Raw genomic sequence first — 21,241 nt, 5'->3', positions numbered from 1 at the left:
ACACCTACCTCATGTCTCCAAAGACAGCACTTAGGACTTCGACAAGGCTGCTAATCAGTGAGTGGAGTTCAAACAAACTCTGCATCTCATTGGCACATCAGCCTTCTTTTCAGCAGCTCCCTCTGCAGCGCTGGTGTGTGTGCGTGCGTGTGTGTGTGTGTGTGTGCGTGTGTGTGTGTGTGTGTGTGAGAGAGAGGGGGGGGGGGGGTGTTTGAAGAGTGATGCCACTGCAGGTGCAGGACAAAGATGGAGCGGCAGCAACCTGATCTGCCGTTAGGTAACACTCCACCGCACTCACTTCCCTCGTCCTCAATTTCCATCTGCTCATAGCAGCTTAACAGCTCTAAAGGTGAGGCCAGAAAACTGCAGCAATGCAGTGGCTTCCTAATCATTCACCACCTCTGCAATATATCCATCTTCCCCTGTCTGTATCATTTCTTTTCAACATCAACATAGTGTTCCTATGTTTTTTTTGCAGATGGTTGACAGAAGTAGAATATATCAGTATTCCATAATGTGGACACAATAAGTTAATTTTTAATTTTAGTTCATTTTTCTACTCCCATGCTCCTCTAGGGATGACCACTTCTGGTCATATTTTGTTCTTTGACCCAGATCTTTCATTCTGTCCATCAGACCATGATTTCAGTAAGTCACCTAAACAAAGGCCTATCAGTGATGACCCTCCATAACGGTGCTCCACTGAATGCCACTAATTAATGATGCTGTGCTGTAGGCTGCAATGTACCTGAGGGTGCTGAGAGTCTCGTCGTAGTTGATATCAGCAGGACTGAGGGCAGCCACCATGGCAGTGCGAGAGTTGCCACCTAGAGGTGAGAAGAAACAACTCATTCTAAATAATAAAGTTAGGATTCAGCCAGCGAATCCAATGCCATAGTATCAGAAATGTGCAGTTTAATGTCACATGAGCAGTGAACCACAAGCAAATAAGAAGAGGGACACAGAGTGGTGACATCTGGAAACAGAAGCAAGTCAACTCCTGATTTAGATTTATGGTCATTTTCAGTGGGCACTGGGCAGTTTAGGTCACGTATATATTGTATACGTATACATGCTGGTCCAACCCAACAGGTGCTGAGTGACCAGCTGGACAGGTGAGTGAGTGAAGTCCGTACCCAGATTCTCCCTCAGTAGCCAGGTCAGCACAGAGTCTCTGTAGGGGATGTGGCTCTCCACCTTCTTCTTCTTCTTGTTCTAGATAACAAATGCCATTGATATCATATTATCCTCACACAACACATCAAAGGGAATAGATAGGCCTTACATATTTCAAGCTGCCATAGGGATTGTTCTGACGATTTTGGGGAATTTGCACTCACTTTGTTTGTTCCAGAATCCTGAGGGAGAAACCGGAAATAAAGGCACATGTCTGTACGTGTTCCAGGTTCAAAATGAATATCATGAGAGAGCAAATACATTATATGAGATGTTTTGGTCACTTACCACCTCTGCCAAGGCTGATATGACCTTTCCCAAAGTGGTCAGGGATTTGTTGATATTTGCTCCTTCCTGAAATAGCATGACCATTTTTTTTAGTGACAACAAGGGACAAAGTAAAAAAAACCTCTGACTAATTATTCTGTCTGTAGGTCATAAGGTGTTCTTTTTAAGCAGGCAAAATTCAACATTGGTATCATTCAACGTACAGTACAAACAGTATTTGACAAAATGAAGCGTCATACCAATAGTATGTATGTATATATCATTATTAATAGAATACTGTATAACTTAATTGTGAACAAAATCTTGAGATTGAAGAATAATTAACAATAAATTGAAGAGATCCCCTGCATTCCATTATCATTTTATTTTCCATTTGTGTGATATTGTAATGATTTTGACAGTGCAGTCTGTCACAAGATGACACAGAAAGGGGAATAGAGGGTAGAGAAATCTGCGACGAAGGAGGTGTGTGTGTGCATGTGTGTGTGTGTGTGTGTGTGTGTGTGTGTGTGTGTGCATGCGTGTGTGTGAGTGTGTGTGTGTGTGTGTGTGTGTGTGTGTGTGTGTGTGTGGGTGTGTGTGTCTCACCTTCAGTCTGGTGCCTTTGGCCCCCGTGGAGTCGGCCCTCTCGCTGCCGGCCAGATCCACCAGGCTGATTTTGCTGACCTGCGAGACAGAGCAGCGACGTGCAAAAGGCTGAATCAATCCCCCCGTGGCTGACAGGCTTAATCAACCTCTCCCTCCCTCCATCCCTGCCTTCCTCTATGCTTACAAATGATGACCTCCCCAATGTCAAACCACATTAAGCACAACTAGCCTCGCCGAGGAGCAGAGCAAGTCTGCATCACGTGGCTGGTGCCAAAGCGGCCCGCTGGCCGTCTCTTCCTGAAGGACCACTGAGGAGGTCAGTGTGATTGAATAAGGTCGGCATATGTGGTGACAGGATACCACAACCGCCTCCACTGTAACCCCCAGCGACACCACCCAGACCAGAGTGTCACCCCTGTGGCAGTACCTTCTCGGAGGTGTTTTCGCTCTCGGAGTCGTGGCGCTTTTGGGTGAAGATGATGTTGAAGACAGCGTGCGACCGGCTGCTTGTCTCGTTCATGTTGGTGGCGGCCACAGTCCTGCCAGGCGAACAGGAGTGAGAGCGAGGGAGAGAGAAGAGGGGAGGGAGGGAGGGAGGGAGGGAGGGAGGGATGGGAAAGAGAGAAGTGAGGAACAGCAGCCAAATGATGACAAGGTGCTGATGGACAGAAAATAATACCCCAAACTCCGAGAGCAATGCCAGCCACAGCTGCACACTGAACCCTACGCCCCATGTCATTCAGCCTACACACGTCTCAAGCTAATGCGCGTGTGCCTGCACTCTCTAGCCTCCATGTGAAGCACTGAGGTGTTGTCTCAGCACACGGTTCATTCATTAGCATACATTAGCCTGCACTGAAGGCAGTTCAAGGTGTACCATGGAGCGCAAGCCATCATAAACACCTTGTCCGTGAGCCAGTGAACCTGCACCTTGTTTACTGCTGAAATATGGGAGCTCATTTTTCTTCCATTTTTCTAATTAGCACTTTGTGAATGAGCGATGATTTACAAGCAAGTAATTGATTCACTTTCAGCAAGTGAAAACAACTGAACTAATGCTCTATTAACGTGAAGTATAAGATGGGGGGGTTATATGGAGGATGCAGGGCAGCATCGGGTGTTGGGGTGGGGTGGGGGTGGGGGGGCAATCCCATTTTCCTAATACTTGAGGAAGTGCGACATAAATTAGATGTTGTCTCCTTGCACTGCAACACCCCATTCAGAGCTACTTGGCTGCTTTGCCAATGACTGGCTACTGAAGCATAATTGTATGGTGGGTTGAGAGTGAGACGCTAATATATGTAATCTAGGCAGGGCTAAGTGGGAAATATGGGGTTCCTCTTAGCTAATGTCTACTACTAGGATCAACAGTACACAAAGACAGCATTGGGTTATCAACATAATCACACCATTAGTTACTCTGCTGTTTGCTTGCAAGAAAAGCAAATATAAATCACTGCATTTATATAGCTAAAACTATAGCAAACCAGGGCACCAAGAGACAGGAACTTTAACTTTATTTTGGCTCAACACATCCATGAAGTGTATTTGCATACAGTAGTTTGGTTAAATTGATGGCCACATTGAATGCTGTCTAATTTTTAATTAGGACAGACAACAGTGCCAATAATGTTGTGCAATGACCTACTTGGCACCATGTTCAGTTCTCTTCGTGTTTGATGTCTTAGTCATCAAAATTCCATGACCGGTCAATGTCAAAAGGATAAAGGGAATGTTCGGCAGTCTTTAATTGGTCGATACATTCACTCTAGTCGAAATATGCTAAACATGACACAGAGGGCAGACAAACAGGGTGAATACTGTTGTCATTCATACAAACACACTGTATGGGAATGTCTCTTTCCATTCTGTTTCTAATCAGATGCTGGACAACAGACAACTCAATATGTGTCTGTTCCCAAGGGGCCCTGACAACCAAACCCCTTAATTAAGGCTTGGGAATCCAACAGAGACCATTCTAGTGTCAATCACATCTCCTAATGGTCGCAAGACTCTTCATAGCAGTGAAAGGGAAACACAAAGTACATATCCTCTCGTACCCTCACATCCAAGTACATATCCTCTCGTACCCTCACATCCAAGTACTGTACATATCCTCTCGTACCCTCACATCCAAGTACTGTACATATCCTCTCGTGAAATTGGGGGGCCATTTTAAAGCTGTCTGCGTTACTCATACCTAGCTTTGTTTCCCGAGTCCATCAGGTCTTGAATGTCGTTGTAGGAGGTGACGGCCAGCTTGGACAGGTCCTCCACGTACGGGCCGAGAAGGGGGTGCTCTCGCACCCGCAGGTTGCCCTTGTTTTTGGGGTTCAGCAGGTCCCGCACACGTTCACAGTAGATCTCCATGTAGCTCACCTAAACAGGAAATAAGTCACAGTGTGTCAACCACAGTGAACCACAGTGATTAGTGTTTCATTAATCTGAACATCTGCGTACAGAGGGTCTCAGTGAGGCCACGCTGCTCATACATAACGGCTTGATATATTCTGACAGACCGCGACAGCAAAAATGAGGACTGGGACACTTACCTCCACAGAGTAGGACATGCTGTTGTCATTGTTGACATTAATCTTGGAGAACAAGTCTTCACACAGCTGGTGGGAGACACAGACAGAGGAGCAGTGAGAAAGAGTGAGAGAGAGAGATAGAGAGAGAGAGAGAGAAAAGAGAGAGGGTGACAGAGAGAGAGAAAAGAGAAAATGGGATGAGGTAAAAGTAAAATAGAGACAGATAATGGGAGTGAGAGCGAGAGAGAGAGAGAGATAGAGAGCACTCAGTATAGTATTGTAACATCACTGATAATTGAAGTTGACCAGTTTTGCAGATACTACATACATGGCCTACTGTTTGCTCACATCTCTGTAATCTTCATTGATTGAATGCTGCTTACATTCCCCTTTCAGACCCATGCTTGCACTCCCTCTCTACTCACAAGGAAATAATTCTAATGGCTTTCAGATACTCCTGCTTGCATGGTCACAAACAAGACAGGACACAGATAAGGAGGGCAAACACATGGCTGATTGGTTGTGTACATACTACAGACAGAGCATGGTGCCACGGCAGCCATGTTGTCTGGGAACAGACTCATCAACATCACATTGCTCAGATGGGTCACAGGCATAATCTCACACTACAGGTGATCTCTCGTCACACTCCTGCCCCATCATCCTGGTGCTGACTTTGTGTATGTGTGTGTGTGTGTGTGTGTGTGTGTGGGTGTGTGTGTGTGGTGTGTGTGTGTGTGTGTGTGTGTGTGTGTGTGTGTGTGTGTGTGTGTGTGTGCTAAAGGGCAAGGGCAAGAAGTTGTGCTTTCTAGTTTCAGTGGAAGGATACAATCAAATCAAGTAATTGATGTTATGACCAGACCCAGATGTAAGGTCCAAATTAGAGTGTAGATTGCAGACCAAGATGTGCATACATGGTGATAATCCTATTTATAATAGTACAAAATATGATCTAGTGCTGGGTGTGGATCTGGATAGGATGTTTTGCTTGGTAAATATATGTGTGCTTAAGCGGGGATCACATTAGCCAGCGGCAAGCGGCAGGTTTTCCTATAGTTCTCTATGGTTCGGCAGCGGAACGGTGGCAACGCTGGCGTAACGCTTTGAACAAGCTGAGCGTTGAACTTGGTTAAACTTTCAAAGCGCAACACAAGCGTATTCAATTGACAAACTGTTTGTGTTGCTTAGGAACGAGATAAAACGTATTATGTCTAAGCGTTGCGTTACGTTTGCCGCTTGCTGCTGGCTGATGTGATCCCCGCCTTACTCAGATTCACTGGACCATGGTGCTATGCCTTTATGGTACCTCTCCCCTAGTGAAAGTGAATCGGATGTGCCTTGTGTGTCTGTGTGTTGTACCCATAGGATTGTATGTTATGGTTATGGTTATGGTTATGGTTATGTTTTTATGGGATTTGGCAGACGCCTTTGTCCAAAGCGACACACACAAAAACAATATAATATTTAAAATTTAACAGGGAACAGATTAGAATGTTGGTCAAACTATAATAAGGAGAATAGCAATAATAAACAACAATGTCAATTCAATCAATAGCCTAATAAAATAAGCAATGAAAATGAGGAAAAAAAGCAATAATAAACAATAATGCCCATTCAATCAATAATATAAAAACAATAACATGGTAAGACTACATTAAGGAGAATAAGACTACATTAAGGAGAATACTATTGACATAGTATGTGCAGTCTTTGTGTGTCTGTACCAGAGGGATGATGCCTTGCTGGTCCGTCTCTTGTCTCCCCATCATGGTGTAGGATTTGCCGGCTCCCGTCTGCCCGTAGGCGAAGATGCAGACGTTGTAGCCCTCGAAGGCGTGGAGCAGCATCTCCTCCCCGATGTCTCGGTACACCTGCTTCTGGGACGCATAGTTGATGTCCTCTGGCTGCAGACAATACAACAGCGAGGCGCATATCACTACCCACAATGCACCGTGCCAGTAAATCATTCATGTCTGACTCCAGATCTGAGTTCATTTTCACGCAAAGAATTAGGCCACCACCAAAGGATTTGATTCTCTCTGGTGTTCAGATGCGTACTCATCCTAGGATTCCTGTCTTACTGCAAGATGGCTCCGTTGCTATACTGATGGTGTAAGTGGGTGACATAAGAAGCTCTGTGTCTCATATTGTATGCTAATGAGCTGTGAAAAATTTTCATACCAAAAATGGCAGTTCTTAATAGGAATCTGACTCAGTGGGTTATGGCTATGCACAGTTACACATGTGTTAATCATGAGCTGAGCTGCTCACTTGACATCACTACAACATCAAATGAATCAATTCAAAGCTAACGAGCTACTTATGTGAATCAAATATTTGCATACTTTATAACCTACTGCTAAGACAATACAGCAATTGCCGTCATGCCCTGAGAGGTTTCACGTCTGATCTTAAAATGGCTCTTTTAACTAAAGTGGTGTTTAATTCACACATATTTTCAACAATTACATAACAAAAGCAGCATGGACTATTGACGAAATGTGTTGCCAACAGCTGACAGACATCGTTGACAGGAATTGTAGATGAATGCAAAATTTGTATACTCTGGCTCGACATCGCTCATTTATTCCATACAGATTATAAACCAGATGTGTTGTCCATGATGAACACGTTGTACATATTACATGATGTTAGTAATACACTGGATCCATGTCAGGGGTGTTTCATTTCTCTCACTCACCGTTGTGTGGGACCAGTAAGAGTAATCAAAGTTGAAACTCTTATTCTCTTTTGGTGCTTTGGGATTGAGGATCGCTGAAACACAGAGATAAGACGACAGGAAAAAGGGCTGGGGTTAGACAACATACGTATGCGCACATCAACAAGTGCCACGCTGGACTCCAGGTCCGTGGCGGTCAGCCACACGCGCACACGCGCACACACACACACACACACGCACACACGCAGACACGCACACACGCACACACGCACATGCACACACACAACCAGGAAGTGCTGAGTCACCCACCTCCCCTCCCAGAAACACTTTAGACAAATTACAGACGGCCGGGCAGCAGCCGGCGCACTGCCGCAGCTCTGGACGAGCGGCCTGCATTGCCCGGCGAGGGGAGCCTGTCTTGGGAGAGTGAGAATTAGAGCGGGCACTGATTAGATTTATGATGGGGAGACGCTGAAGAGGCACGGCGAGAGCCACGTCACCTGAATTAAAATGAAACGCAGGAGAGACAGGTCAGGGGGGTGAGCTCATTATCATCGCACTGAGCTAAGTGGTATTGATGACGCATCCACGCAGTGCAGACAGTATCCTCAGGCTTCAGTGTTTAAATTAAAGTGCTGACAGAACAGTCTTCATTACTGGCCTTCCCCACAGATTTACATTGTAATCACATCATAATCTACATAAACTAAATTACAGGCACTCTGCATGCTTCACAATTTATAGGAAGGAACTGTAATGGGCATTACGGGAAATGTCTGTCCCTTCTTCAATTAGAGGAGCTCACAGTCCACTAAACATCTCAAGAAAATGCAACAAAATAACACTGTATTCATAATGGTTTGAATAAGACGCAGAAATGCTTCCTGGCCCCATTTAGTAAAGACATCTAAATTAATCTGAGCTAAATTAGGCATGTGTATTTTCATCCCCCGCATTTTGTTCCTCGGGTTTGTTTGGAAGGATCCAAAGTCACCTCCCCTTTGGCCAGAGAGCACTGCAGAGAGTAGAGTATAAATTATCCAAAGCAGTGAGAGAGACACAGAGTGTAAACCTTGCATGGCCTGATATACACACTGCGACAGACATTCCTCAGCTCCTCCATTTAACATTAGCATCTCATTAGCATCACAAAAAGATCTCAAAGACAACTTTATTTGACTGTGACTTGACAGTGAGACCACTCCTGAGGAACACTGAGCGCTGAGGCTGAGTAAGCCTCAGTCTCCAATCATCACAAGGTGCTCAAGGACAGCCACAGCCACATCACAATGCCGGCCAGCAAATCAAGTGAGCCAAAAATGCCTGTGGTAGACAATAGGCCAAAGGAGTCATTACTCACCTTCTTTGACATAGAAAGGAGATCTAGAACAGTATTAGCACTTCCTTCCTCAGCAGTCTCATCCACTTATTTATTTAATATTTCGTAACCACTTTTGTTAACACGAGTACAGCCAAAGAGGATGAGTTGCTTCCATTCACTTGTGCTAATTGGCTCTCTTTGAAAGATAGAGCAGGGGTACAGATACATGATTCAACAACCTAGAAACAAATGTAGCTTTAAAAGGGACCTTCCTCTCCTCTCCTCTCCTCTCCACCCCCTCCCCTCCCCTCCCCTCTCCTCTCCTCTCCTCTCCTCTCCTCTCCTCTCCTCTCCTCTCCTCTCCTCTCCTCTCCTCTCCTCTCCTCTCCTCTCCTCCCCTCCCCTCCCCTCTCCTCTCCTCTCCTCTCCTCTCCTCTCCTCCCCTGCCCTCTCCTCTCTGTTGGCTCTCGTTCCCCCACCTCCAGCACGCCCAAGCGCCTCTGCTGTGACGTCAGCAGGCCGACACTCATCCCATGGCACCCTCTCTCTCCGGCACTCCTACACAGTCACTACAGATGCCCGCCTGCCTGCCTGCCCGCCTGCCCGCCTGCCCGCCTGCCCGCCTGCCCGGGAAGGTGGCAGAGAGGGAACAAGCAGACAAGTCCTACTTCTGGATGATGGTACCGTCAGGAGAGGCACACGGTTTCATGTACTCACACTACACCCTGCTAATGGTGATGACCTGCCAGTGTGTATCCCATTAGTGATTGGGTTGCACTGCAGACATACTGTATCTACCACAAATGACATGCAACTGCTTATTCTGAAAATCAATACGATAATTTACCATGACGTCACAATAACAATATACATTCTTCCGGGTGGCAAAAGCTGAAGCATTCTCCATTGGCACTACTAGTAAACAAACTCTTCCATGTCATTTGACCAGGGCAGAGCGATCAAGAAAACAAAGTAAATGGCTTGAATGAATGATTTTCGTCTTGCGGGGTGCTACGGGACTTCTCATTTATATTCATACGGTTATGGGAAGTCTTATTAATATGCAATGAGTCATACGTGTCTCTAGCCATGCTGCGTCCACTCTACCCCGTAGTTTGAACGAAGTGAAGTCAGTCGAAATCAAAGGCGAATGATGAAAATGCTACGTGAGGTAAATTGCTTGGGGAACCCACCGTCGGCCGTAGCCTAGGCCTAATACATTTCAACAGGTAAGTTAATTCAAAAACAGAGTGTCAGCTAGAACTGTTCAAACTGTAAGCACGAGCCACTACCTGGTTGTTGTTACATCATGCTGTGTATTTTTATACTTTGTGACTGCAGTTCATTACCTTGGAATTGTTTATTGCATCACTTACATAGATAAGTGATTAAATTTCTGGTAAACAGAAATCAAGTACCTGCATCTATTAATGAACACATCTAGAGCTAAGGACTTTTAGTGGTGCGTCCTTGTAGCGTTGCAGGTCCCCATAATAACAAATCCTTCTGAGAGTAAATGATGCACTGAATACGTGACTAATTGTTAATTAACACTCTCAACGACAATTGACTTCAAAACGCAAGCTGTGTGTTCACTGCTAGTGTGCTGCCCGTGGTGGCCTGAAATGACTCCTTTCAAAATGGTGTAAACAGAGATTAGATTTTCAATTAAGTCTATTAGAAGAGAATGAGACCAAAACTCAGTCCTCAACGCAATTTGAGGGTGCAGCTGGAGCAATGAGGAAGAAACAGCCACTGAAATGCCCTGTGCTGGCAGCACATGATAAAGGAGTAAGCTCATTTGGAAAGAGCGCAGCGTTCCATGGCGGGATTGGTCATCATACCCTGAGGGAATGTCCGCCCGAGGAAGCAGAGGCTAATGGGACCAAGATGACGAGAGCTGAAGCACAAACCCCTTCTCTCTTCTCCCTCTCTCTCTCTCTCTCTCTCTTACTCTCTCTCTCTCTTCCTCCTTTCTGCATTACATTAGCTGTTAAGCTCAGCTTTAATCCAGTGAAGCCGTGTAATGCTACACAGCCAAGAAGAGAGGGAAATGAGATGAAATAGAGACAGGTGAGGCAAGACGACTAACTGTGAAGGAGGCAGCCACAGAGGAAGGCAGTCAGAGAGGTAAAGAGAATCAGTAATGGGAAGAGGGGTGTGGGAATTAAAAAAACGGGAGAAACATCTTGAATGTTGTGTAACACTGATCACAGTACGATAGCAACAGCTCCAGACTGAATCCCACTAACACAGAAATAGAATCCCAACCATCAAAAATTCCCGAGTGAGATTTCACAGGAACAGAAAACACAAATATAAAATAGCTGTCCACAGACGGAGGTTTCAGGCGGTTATCCTCTCACTACTGTGAGACACATTTTAATGCCCTTAAGAGGAGCGTTCAAGGGAGCAATCTTACACTGATCAATAGTGTGAAATTAGATCCCTGCCCAGCCAAAGGTGCCTTTGGTTTCCTTGGGGACACAGAACAAATGAGCATTTCCTGTGCAGCTTTTCTAACGAGGGAAGCCAGGCAAACAACAGATTTCTGGTAAGAGATGGCTAAATCATCTGTCCAAAACAGCAAAAAAAAACCCTACAAGTTTAATATTCACCATATTAATGTAAAATTATCCTTTTTTTGTGGGGATCAAAGTGAGCTGTTGACCATCTGTCAATTCAGTGTATTCAGCTTATAAGGTATATTTAGCTTATTGTCATCGATTAAATTGTCCCTTTTGTTAATGCCATTTTTGGTCTTTGGCTGCCATTTTGTGTGTGAGTGCGGTATGTTCCCCTTGTTTATTGATTAATGACAAAGGGCATGGTACTAAGGAGAGTCCCTAGAGAACGCTGACAGGCCTTCTGTAAAACACAAACTGTTTTTAGACCAAGCAATGTAGGCCATCAGGAGTCAGGTTTCACCCCCGTTTCTCCCCAAACATGCAACACAATGTTCAACAACTACCACATTGAAATCTTAAGGAGCAATTTCAGTCAGACATACACACTCAAATTGAGTAATACACAGTAAAACAGATACACACAGACACACACACACAGACACACACACATGCGCACACACACACACACGCACACACACACACACACACACACACACACACACACACACACACACACACACACACACATCATATGTAGAGTGGGCAGAATCGTCATGATTCCTCCTCCCTCCCCCCTCTAACACCTCACTCCTATGAGACTCCTGTGTGCTCCAACATCACCAGGGACAACCTCCCACCCCACCCAACCCCACCCCACCCTGATCTCTCCCTGCGCTCGCTTGCTCACTGACTCATCGGAGCCTCTTCACCGTCCATCACATTCACAGGCTGTGAGGCTCACACGACATCCCAGAGATAAAGAGAGTATGACACTACTGGCCGGTCAGTCAAATCACCCGCCTCTCAGTGCACCAAACAATAACAGAACAGCCCAGGCCGGGAACACTGGGCAACACAGAACACACGTCACGTTGTCCAGACCAGCATGAAAACAAATCAACCGAAAAACAATGCTATTGTAAAAGCACCAACTACCGCCCCTTTTGTTTGTATGTTTTTTAATACCTCAAAATAACATTTGATAAATGAACCTTACATTTTTCAGTAGCCATAGGTATGTAGATTTGAACCAAATCTGGTTTGGTTCTTACCGGGGCTTTTACTGCCTGAAATATCCAATTTTGTTTACCACGCTCGGAGCTGGTGGGTGCATATTTCCGCCCTTTCACACGGCACATGAACGGTTAGACCGAGAATTAGACCTGGAGCTCCAATCGGATTTGTACACGTAGCCTTATAACACAGTTTACAGCTCTTTGAGTCACGGTAAAATGTCATTTTTGGTACATACATACACTTATGGTGTGGGTGCTTGCGTTTCTTTAGGAATCCGCCATCTTTGTTTGTATAGAAATTAATATTAAGTGACACATACACGTAAGAGAGCGGAAATAGGGGATGGGCGGTAATAGGTGGCATTCCTATATCTCTGTCACATATGATGAAAATGTACTTTCAACTAAAATGTGCTTTAGAAAAAAAATGCATAGCGTCTTGTGCAAAAAGCACATAATCTGTAAAGAAGCAGATTTGATGCAGCTATGTCAAGGACCTCTGCAGTCTAAGTCAATTAGTTTCAGTGCTTACCTCCTCTATTCATATATGGACAGAGGCAGACCCTTAAGCCATCTGTGCATAAAACATACATCATTCAGAGAGCTGTATTACATAAGTCTACATCTCCGCTGCCTACAATGCCTCTCTATGTATGAATGGGAACATCTCTAAACACCGGCCACCATTATTGCCTATGGCCACACCATTAACATCAGCAGACAGTGTTTAGGCAGTGCGGTTGTCTGGTTTCTCACAGATAGATAGAGAGAAAGAGAGAGAGCGTTGCATTGAGTGCAGGGTGTGCTGAGAGGCAGTGTGTGGCAGCGTGTAAGAATAGACCTGAGCTGCCCTAGGGAGTCCCAGACTCAGCCTCCTGCATGCCCCACTATGTTTCGTAAGCACTGTCAGCAGCCTGCAGCAAAACCGGTGTGACTGTGTGTGTGTGGTGTGTGTGTGTGTGTGTGTGTGTGTGTGTGTGTTTGAGTGTGTGAGTGTGAGTGTGAGTGTGTGTTTGTGCGTGTGCGTGTGCGTGTGCGTGTGCGTGTGCTTGTGCTTGTGCATGTGCTTGTGCATGTGTGAGTGTGTGTGTGTGCATGTGTGAGCTAGCTGGTGTGTGAATAGGTGTGTCATGTTTGGTGCTTGCCAAATGTTTCATAACCGCTGTCTATGTGGTATGGTATATTGGCAGGCATGCATATGTGTGCATGTGTGTGTATTTGTGTGTATGTGTTCTGCGCCACAATTCTTTACACTCTTTTTCTCACATATGCTGTCATGAAAAAAGAGCTAGTTATGGATGTATCCATACAAATATTAATGCAAACAGAACAGTCGAGATGGGAAAGAGCAATTCATTCCAAGCTGGTCAAACAATCCAAAATGGTGTTCTGCACCATTACAGATCTTGATTGATAATAAAACAATGCATTCATGGGTTCATTTAATACATGACAGCTGTTTGTGTTGCTGCATAATGTTTGTCAGCTCCTAACAATCAGACAGACTTCCTGTTCCCAGAGGAAATTAAATTATAAATAAATTCTTATAAATTCATAATGTCAATCACAAAATAAATTGGGCATTTTTGGGAATTTGAATAGTGTCATATTTCCTACGATTTCCAAGCTGTATGCTTACAGTGGATATCATTGTGTCACAATACAATGTTTAGAAATGTGTAAATAAGGTACACATGAACATATTTCTCATATTCTGTGTACGTCTCACTACGAGGCCTAAAAGAACAACATTTTCTGTTTTTTGACAGGACTGTCAACCGTCAGTTTCTTTTAAAGTGCAAATCTCATGAACATTCAGTTAACCACAAAGAAAGTGTATTTAGTGATTTATCCAGCTGCAATTCTTGTAATTTTTAAGTAAGCTGCACTATTTCCCAGTTTTATTTAAAAGACGTTCTCAGGACCAGAATCAGGCTGCTGCTGTTGCTGCAGCTACTGCCTGAAACGTGAGAGGCCCAGATTCCGTATTGCTTTTTTAACGGCACCACGGGGTGCACTCTGCACCTACTCTAGCACAGGCCTGTTGCTAGGAAGCTGCGCAGGTCACGTGGCCTTCTCATGGTGCGTGGAAACTGTGATGTGTTGGGTGCGCCCGCTGGCCAATCACGCAGGGCCTGGGACAGCGTCGGCGGTGGCACGCTGTCGGCCGCGGTGACTCCGTCTGAATCATTAATGGCGACCGGCCGTGGTGTTTGGTTCCCAGCCTCGGCCCACTGGTATCCTGATTTGGCTTTATCGTGCAGCCAACACACCTGCCTGCCCGCAGGATGCGGGGGAGGTGGGGGAGGATGTCTCAGAAAAAACTGGGCCAAAAAACAATCCAATTTCATCCGACCCACTTCACTGTTCCTGGTTCGCTCCACATCACTTCAGTGTCCTTCACTGTCCAGTTTCCCTCTACATCCCAGGATGTCTCTCTCTCTCTCTCTCTCTCTCTCTCTCTCTCTCTCTCTCTCTCTCTCTCTCTCTCTCTCTCTCTCTCTCTCTCTCTCTCTCTCTCTCTCTCTCTCTCTCTCTCTCTCTCTCTCTCTCTCTCTCTCCCTTTCTCTCTTTCTGTCTTCTGTCCCTCTCTTTCTCTGTCTCTCACTGAACCATGATTCATACCTGCCCTCGTAAAACAGAGTTGTTGCATCAGCAGTGCTGACTGACGCTGCCAACCCCTGAGCTGGCCGAGTTAATCAGGAGAACTATGATTTTTAATCACCTTTAGTGCTAAGTAGCATGTGTGTGTGTGTGTGTGTGTGCATATTGAGTGTTTAGTATTTATATAAGTTTACGTATATGTAGGTGTGTGTGTGTGTGTGTGTGTGTGTGTGTGTGTGTGTGTGTGTGTGTTTGTTAGAAAACCACAGCAGACCCATGTGTCTAATCTCTCAGCAAGCCCCGTTAACACAAAAGGTCAGCGCTCTTTTGTTCCCCAGTCAGTTTTACAACAGAAGCTGCTTTAATGCTGAGGTGCTGAGAGCCACCACTGACGCCAGTTCCGCTACCCCGCCTGGGAAAAGTCAATTAATCCCTGTTTTAATGACGGAACATCTGACTCCAGGCCTGTTGAAAGCCTTTTATTCACTCACAGGCCACATCCCATCAATCCACGTTCATTATATTCACAGAGCAAAATGTTAACCTTTTGGATTGTGAAGTGTATCCAAATTAAAGTTCTACACCTCTGCCTATGCAGATTATAAGATCATGTAATATATTTCATAAAGTGTGTTCAATCTCATGCTTGTATAATGTCCTCTGCTCTGTCTGAACACTGTCCATTGACTGGTCTTCCTCAGTCTAGCTAGATGTGTGATGCTTTACTTACAAATTCAAACTAAAATCTGTTTACTGAAAATTAATGTTTTTATTATTTGTTGTGCCACCCAAATTCTTCCTCCCCCCCCCCCCCCCCCCCCTCTCTCTCTCTCTCTCTATCTCTATCTCTCTGTTTTTCTCTATCTCTCTCTCTCTTTTCCCTTAGTTGGGAGTTGAGATGCAAGGCTGAGAGAGGGGGCTTTCACGGTCAAGCAAGCTGTCTCTTGGAAATAGGGCAGTGGAATTTGGGGGGGGGCATGGTCAGTGCTCGCAGCATGGGTGCAGCCCATGGGAGGGGGGGGCCAGCATGGGTGCAGCCCATGGAACAAAGAGCCACTGGAGGTGTGCCCGCATCTGTGACAGAGAGCCTCTGTTGGGGCTCGGCCCACTCTCACGGCTATCTCTCAGTCTGACAGCCTACGGGGACCACCACACACACACACTCACAACACAGTCTTGGGAACACACACACACACACACACACACACACACACACACACACACACACACACACACACACACACACACAGCGACAGGCACACACACTTCCTGTCTGAAATTAGCTATTATTGTTCTGCTGGAGGATGGTGATGATGTAAGACAGTGTCATCCTAACTAAATTCAGTTCGCTCAAAATACTTAAACACACACACACACATCCACCAATGTCCCTTTCTGCCTAAAGAAGGGTCTGTTTCTTTCCCAGTCTTGCACCCTGCTCTCCTCTAATCAAGCGCTGGCAGTGTCAGCAGGGTGGATTATTCTGCCCGGCGTGTCACTCACTTAGCTCACTGCCATTCTTCTGGGCTTTGTGGGAGCGGCCATTGAGCCCCCTCTCTGGCCGCCCCACGGCACAATGTGGCGGGGGCGGCCGCACAAAAGCTCCTGTCCGGCGCACTTCCACAGCCCCCTGGTCCAGACTGCTAAACCCAGCGTGGCCAGCCATTTACACTCACAGTCCTCCACACTCTCTCTCTCTCTCTCTCTCTCTCTCCGCCACTCTCACTAACTCACTCAGGCGCCCCACTCCCCCCCCCAGACCCTGTTCCACACCAACGCTTCCAGAACTTTCTACCATGACATCATCCTGTCTTTCTTTCTCAAGAGACTTTGTTTCCCCCCTGCCTGTCTGTGAGTTAGTATGCGCCCCAAAAGAGTTGCTGAGGCAGTGAGACAAGGAAGGAATCCCTGAGAGACACTGTAGATGTATAAGAGTGGAAGACACAGACAGAAGAAGAGAGAGAGTCGGAGAAAACAAAAGTTCAAAGGGATTTGTGCATGTCTGGAGGGGGGAACTGAGTAGACATTTGTGTCTCCCATATGTTTGTGTGTGTTTTGGCAAAGCACACAATCTGAGCGCCCCAAAGCATGTCTACACATTTCTCTCCAGAGCAAGATGCATGCAAATGTAAATCGCTGTTCAGCGAAACTACCCACTCCACTATCACCAAAATCATGTAAATGTCTCGTCTGTTTCCTGTGGAATTGCCTTAACCTTCAGTACATCTACTCCTTTGTGCAGCTTTTTGTTCCCTTTAAAGAAAAGGAGACTTGGAATGGCTTCGGGTACGGCCAGGCTCGCTGTCCTCGTAGGTAATCTTGCGTTGTAAATTGATTTTGTGCATCACTAGGTCTCCTTGGCTTTTGACTGATCTATCAGTGCAGCAAAAGAGCTCTGGCCCTGTCTTAAGATGGGCAAATTTATTTATGGGCTCAATTTAGCTTCCCTGTTTGCCATCTCCTGTGCTCCCGTCCCCTTTGCTTCCACCGCAGCTAAATCAATACCCAGAGAGCCTTGGCCTTTTGTGTGTTACAGCAAAATATATATATATTTATTTGTCTGTGGCCACACCTGTGTCGTAAGGCTTGCCTTTCCATGTTTTAATGGGGGTTTTTTTCTCTTGAAAGTGTTTGCATGACCCGACTACACGTGGACATGTAGATAACACCTGGTTTGAAAAATCAGCTCATTAGCAGTAAGTTGCCGAAAAAGCATGTTCAGTTTGTTCGAGCTTGCAACTCCAGCACATTTTGCTGACTAGAGGGTGGGTAGGTGTGGGGGCTTCTCTCTGAGATTGGGGGGGGGGGGTTAATTCAGAGACAAAAGCCACCAAGGATGTTTCAAAGTTAGCTGCAGCCTTCCAGCTCACTTGAGAGCCAAAAGCACCAACGCAGCTCTAACGTCACTGCATGACGACGACACTGATTCACTGGCACTGGCACACGTCTTCCTGACGCTCGCTCGCACGGCCCGTGAGAGTGAAGACTGCCACGTGTTCGGTCACAGTGACAACGACGAGCTCTGCTGGCACCATAATGGGTAACAGATGACGGGCACATCTCATCCGTCCACACCCGGCACCTAATTATCTCAGCCAGCCTTCAGAGTAGTTTTTTATTGTTCAAGCTTCGTTGCTCTTTCGCCATTACGGATTGCGTTAATGGAACTGTGGAGCACCCTGATGCCCACCCAGGGAGCACTTTTCAGCCACCGAGAGCCGTGTGTCTCAATAACGCATTAGCTTCCTCAGTCCTCACTAAAAAAAAAAAAAAAACCTTGACATTTACATGACCTGACATCTGTAGGAGTAGAGAGTCACTATACTACATCCAGAGGCACCACTGCACAGGGACTCCTCATTCACAAATCATAAAACTTATCAAAAACAAATCCCCCCGGATATGAGCAACTCTCTGTGCTGTAGTCAAACTGCGAGTACATGGGAGGAAGGTTCAAATCCATTATAGACCCTTTCAACAATAAAAACAAAAACAATGCTTGAACATTCTATTTGGTTCCCAATCTACTTCCTCTGCATTAAGATAACGTATGGAATGTTAAAACGGAAGCCTTGTGGGGCCAATTATGATGCTGATAATGGAACTCTCTTGAAAGGGTTAATAAAGCACACGTGTCTGCTTTCTAGCAGGTGAGAGTGCAGACAGCAGGAAGCAGACAGACATACTGTACACCTGGGAGAAACAACAGCGTGTCAGTGACCACTCATATCCACAGAGATCCAATGAAAGATCATGCAGTCAGCAGCGCTTCCCTTCCAGTGGAGCCGACGGACATTCAGGGCTCCAATGATCTGCACGAGCGACACACCATTTTCCTTAAGGGTTGGATTACTAGCACCATAATTAAGAGCACCATTGTGTTTCAAAAGGCTTCAGTGACAAAGCACTGACAAACAGGCCAAGAAAAAAGGCTAATGATAACGAGGTAAAAGCAACCATTATCTGTTGGCATCTTTATTAATCATATAATGATAGTGACCCAGTAGGAAGACAAACAAATCTCACTTCACAAAAATTGCAGTTTTTCAAGTGTCAAAACGACAGCATTTTCATTGCAGTTTTATGCAGGAATGCGGTATTTTGGACATGAAAGTGAACTGTACTGCATTGTACTTTTTCCTCCCTTAACTGCATTCATTTTTGTAAGAGTGATAGTGCCTACTATGTCTGTAGGGAGAGGTACCAACATGGCTGCCATGTTGTTGTTTCTGGACATCCACAAAAGGAGGGTGGGGGAGGAAAAGGAGGAGGAGACTAAATTAGGCCAAACGGTAAATATTTTACGAGCTTTCATCCATTATTGACCAATGGCACTGCCTTGCCGAGCAGACTGGAAATCAAATCTCTCTGAGTCTCCTCCTTGACAAGTTCTTCTGACAACCCCACAGTACTACTGTCGAGGTCTCCCAACAGAACAGACCACCTCAAGAGTTAACATAAAAAACTTGACATGTACAGTATATTCAGCAGCTCAGGTGTCAAGTCAAAATGGAAAATTCCACTTGTTCCACTGTCACAAAAAGGTTATCATAATAAAACACTATTTCGTGTCTTGTGAAATCATGAAACATATGGACTATAATGTTTGCAGGCTCAGCCCATTCTGCCTTGGCCAGCCCATTTTGTATGTTTATAATAATCACTCATAATAATAATTAATAATGAATGTGTAAGTAGCAACAAAATGAGTCAATTTATTCTGAAGTTTGTTCAATAATGCTTACGATAACATTTTGGATGCATATACACATTATGACTGCTTGGGACAAATGAGCTCCCTACTTGTAAGTTATTTCCCTTTCAATACATTTCATTATGCACTCAATGACGGTGTGGCAACTACAAAAGGGAGATAGAATTGACATGTATTTCCATCCTTGCTGCCAGCTCCCCTCATTACATCTGCTTTGCTAACATGAAAGCTAAATAGGCAAGAGGAAAAGCAGCTCAGACTGGCCCATCTGTAGATCACACTGCGGGTCAGTGCACCAGAGTCTCATAAAATTATAACAAAATGGCTGCCATCATGAAATCCACTTTTTAACATGGGTGGATGCATTCGCATGGTCCATCTTCCCAACATTCATATTGGTTCCTCATGGACCTAATCTTAAAATACTAAAACACAGATAAATTGTGGAATGCCCAGCATATGTCACAATTTATACTACTGGTTGAAAAGGGAAATTGTGACATTTTTAACCCTGTGGCTTTTTAAGAACTCTTTTTTTTTAAATAAACAAATAAAGTTTTGACAGGCTTCATTTTCTTATGTCTTTCTTAGACAAAATGAAAGTTAATCAATGAGACAGCATTTCAATTTCTTTCTGACTTTAGACACATCCGCACTTCAATGTAAAAGAACCAAATCACGAACATGAACATCAAAAGGCTGAAAGAAGTGAGAGCAGAGAGTGAGAGTAAGAGAGAGAGAGAGAAAGAGAGAGAGAGATGGTAACTACTCACTGGTGGTGTTGCCAGACATCTGGATGATGCACTTGCTGTCCTTGCTCATCTCCCGCGAGTTGAAGGGGCGGACCCGCACCGCCACCTTCACTGAGGCCCCTGCCATGGCGCCTCCTGCCCAGCAGCCTCTGTGCCCGCGTTCTCTCCTTCGCTATCTGTCACTGCCCGTCTCTCAGCAGCAAACAGGGTTACCAGCACCTGCCACAGAAGAAAACACAGTTAACAATCAATATTCCGGCACTTTCCTTGATTATTAATGCTGTCTTTAATATGATGTGCTATTTTAGTTATTTTCCGATGTAAAATTATACAGTAACAACTGCGTTTGTCCATGATAAGTTAGGACAAAAATATCTGATTGCATTCGTCTTCAGATCCATTAGACTAGGGGATATTGATTCTGAGGACCTGTTTCCACTTCGGTGAAAATTAAATTACTGACATGTAAGGGACAAAGAGCCTGCAGATTCAATTGTTCCCATTTCCATGGCAACCTATTTCTGTGATCACCATTCAAGTCCCTATGTCCCAATATCCTATTACACTGTCACTGCCCTAGTATGACTATGTGAACCATGTCTGAACAGGTCAAAGGTCAACAAGACTGTCTCCATGGCTACAAGATTATTAAGCTTCCTACAGACTGCTGGTTATTCAATTGAATTCTCACAGAGGCTTTCAAAGCATCTCAAGGGTTGGGCGATGCATAACATTAAGGGTGGTCTCACACTTGGAGGCATAAAGAAATTATGTGCCCAAGAATATGGTTTATCTAACCTTGTATAAGTACTTGGGGGACAGAATTTCAGCAGACAAATTGAGCCCGAAAGAAACCACTGAGTATTAGATATCACCTCTCTCACTCCATGGCTGGCACATCTTGTTGAAGGTGAGTGTGTTGGAGGTTTTCTACATAACATGAA

At 45.1% G+C, this 21,241-nt stretch overlaps 1 protein-coding gene across 21 annotated transcripts in view; it reads right to left on the bottom strand.

Moving 5' to 3' along the window:
- The window catches only part of kif1aa (kinesin family member 1Aa), a 65,496-nt gene that overhangs the window by 41,718 nt on the left and 2,537 nt on the right, over positions 1-21,241 (bottom strand). For all 21 annotated transcript variants that reach the window (XM_042056441.1, XM_042056442.1, XM_042056446.1 and 18 more), the window contains exons 2-12: positions 20,319-20,516; positions 7,285-7,358; positions 6,308-6,487; positions 4,605-4,670; positions 4,253-4,431; positions 2,480-2,591; positions 2,053-2,130; positions 1,465-1,530; positions 1,341-1,358; positions 1,137-1,215; positions 749-827 (exon numbers count right to left, since the gene is read on the bottom strand). In XM_042056441.1, coding sequence (XP_041912375.1) covers positions 749-827; positions 1,137-1,215; positions 1,341-1,358; positions 1,465-1,530; positions 2,053-2,130; positions 2,480-2,591; positions 4,253-4,431; positions 4,605-4,670; positions 6,308-6,487; positions 7,285-7,358; positions 20,319-20,424 — 1,037 coding nt within the window. In that variant the 5' untranslated portion in view covers positions 20,425-20,516. The remainder of the gene's footprint in view (positions 1-748; positions 828-1,136; positions 1,216-1,340; positions 1,359-1,464; positions 1,531-2,052; positions 2,131-2,479; positions 2,592-4,252; positions 4,432-4,604; positions 4,671-6,307; positions 6,488-7,284; positions 7,359-20,318; positions 20,517-21,241) is intronic.

This window comes from Alosa sapidissima, chromosome 12 (assembly GCF_018492685.1).
Source record: "Alosa sapidissima isolate fAloSap1 chromosome 12, fAloSap1.pri, whole genome shotgun sequence".
Taxonomy (NCBI): Eukaryota; Metazoa; Chordata; class Actinopteri; order Clupeiformes; family Clupeidae; genus Alosa; species Alosa sapidissima.
The sequence above is the reverse complement of the archived record's forward strand: the minus strand, read 5'-3'. Positions and strand labels throughout refer to the sequence as shown.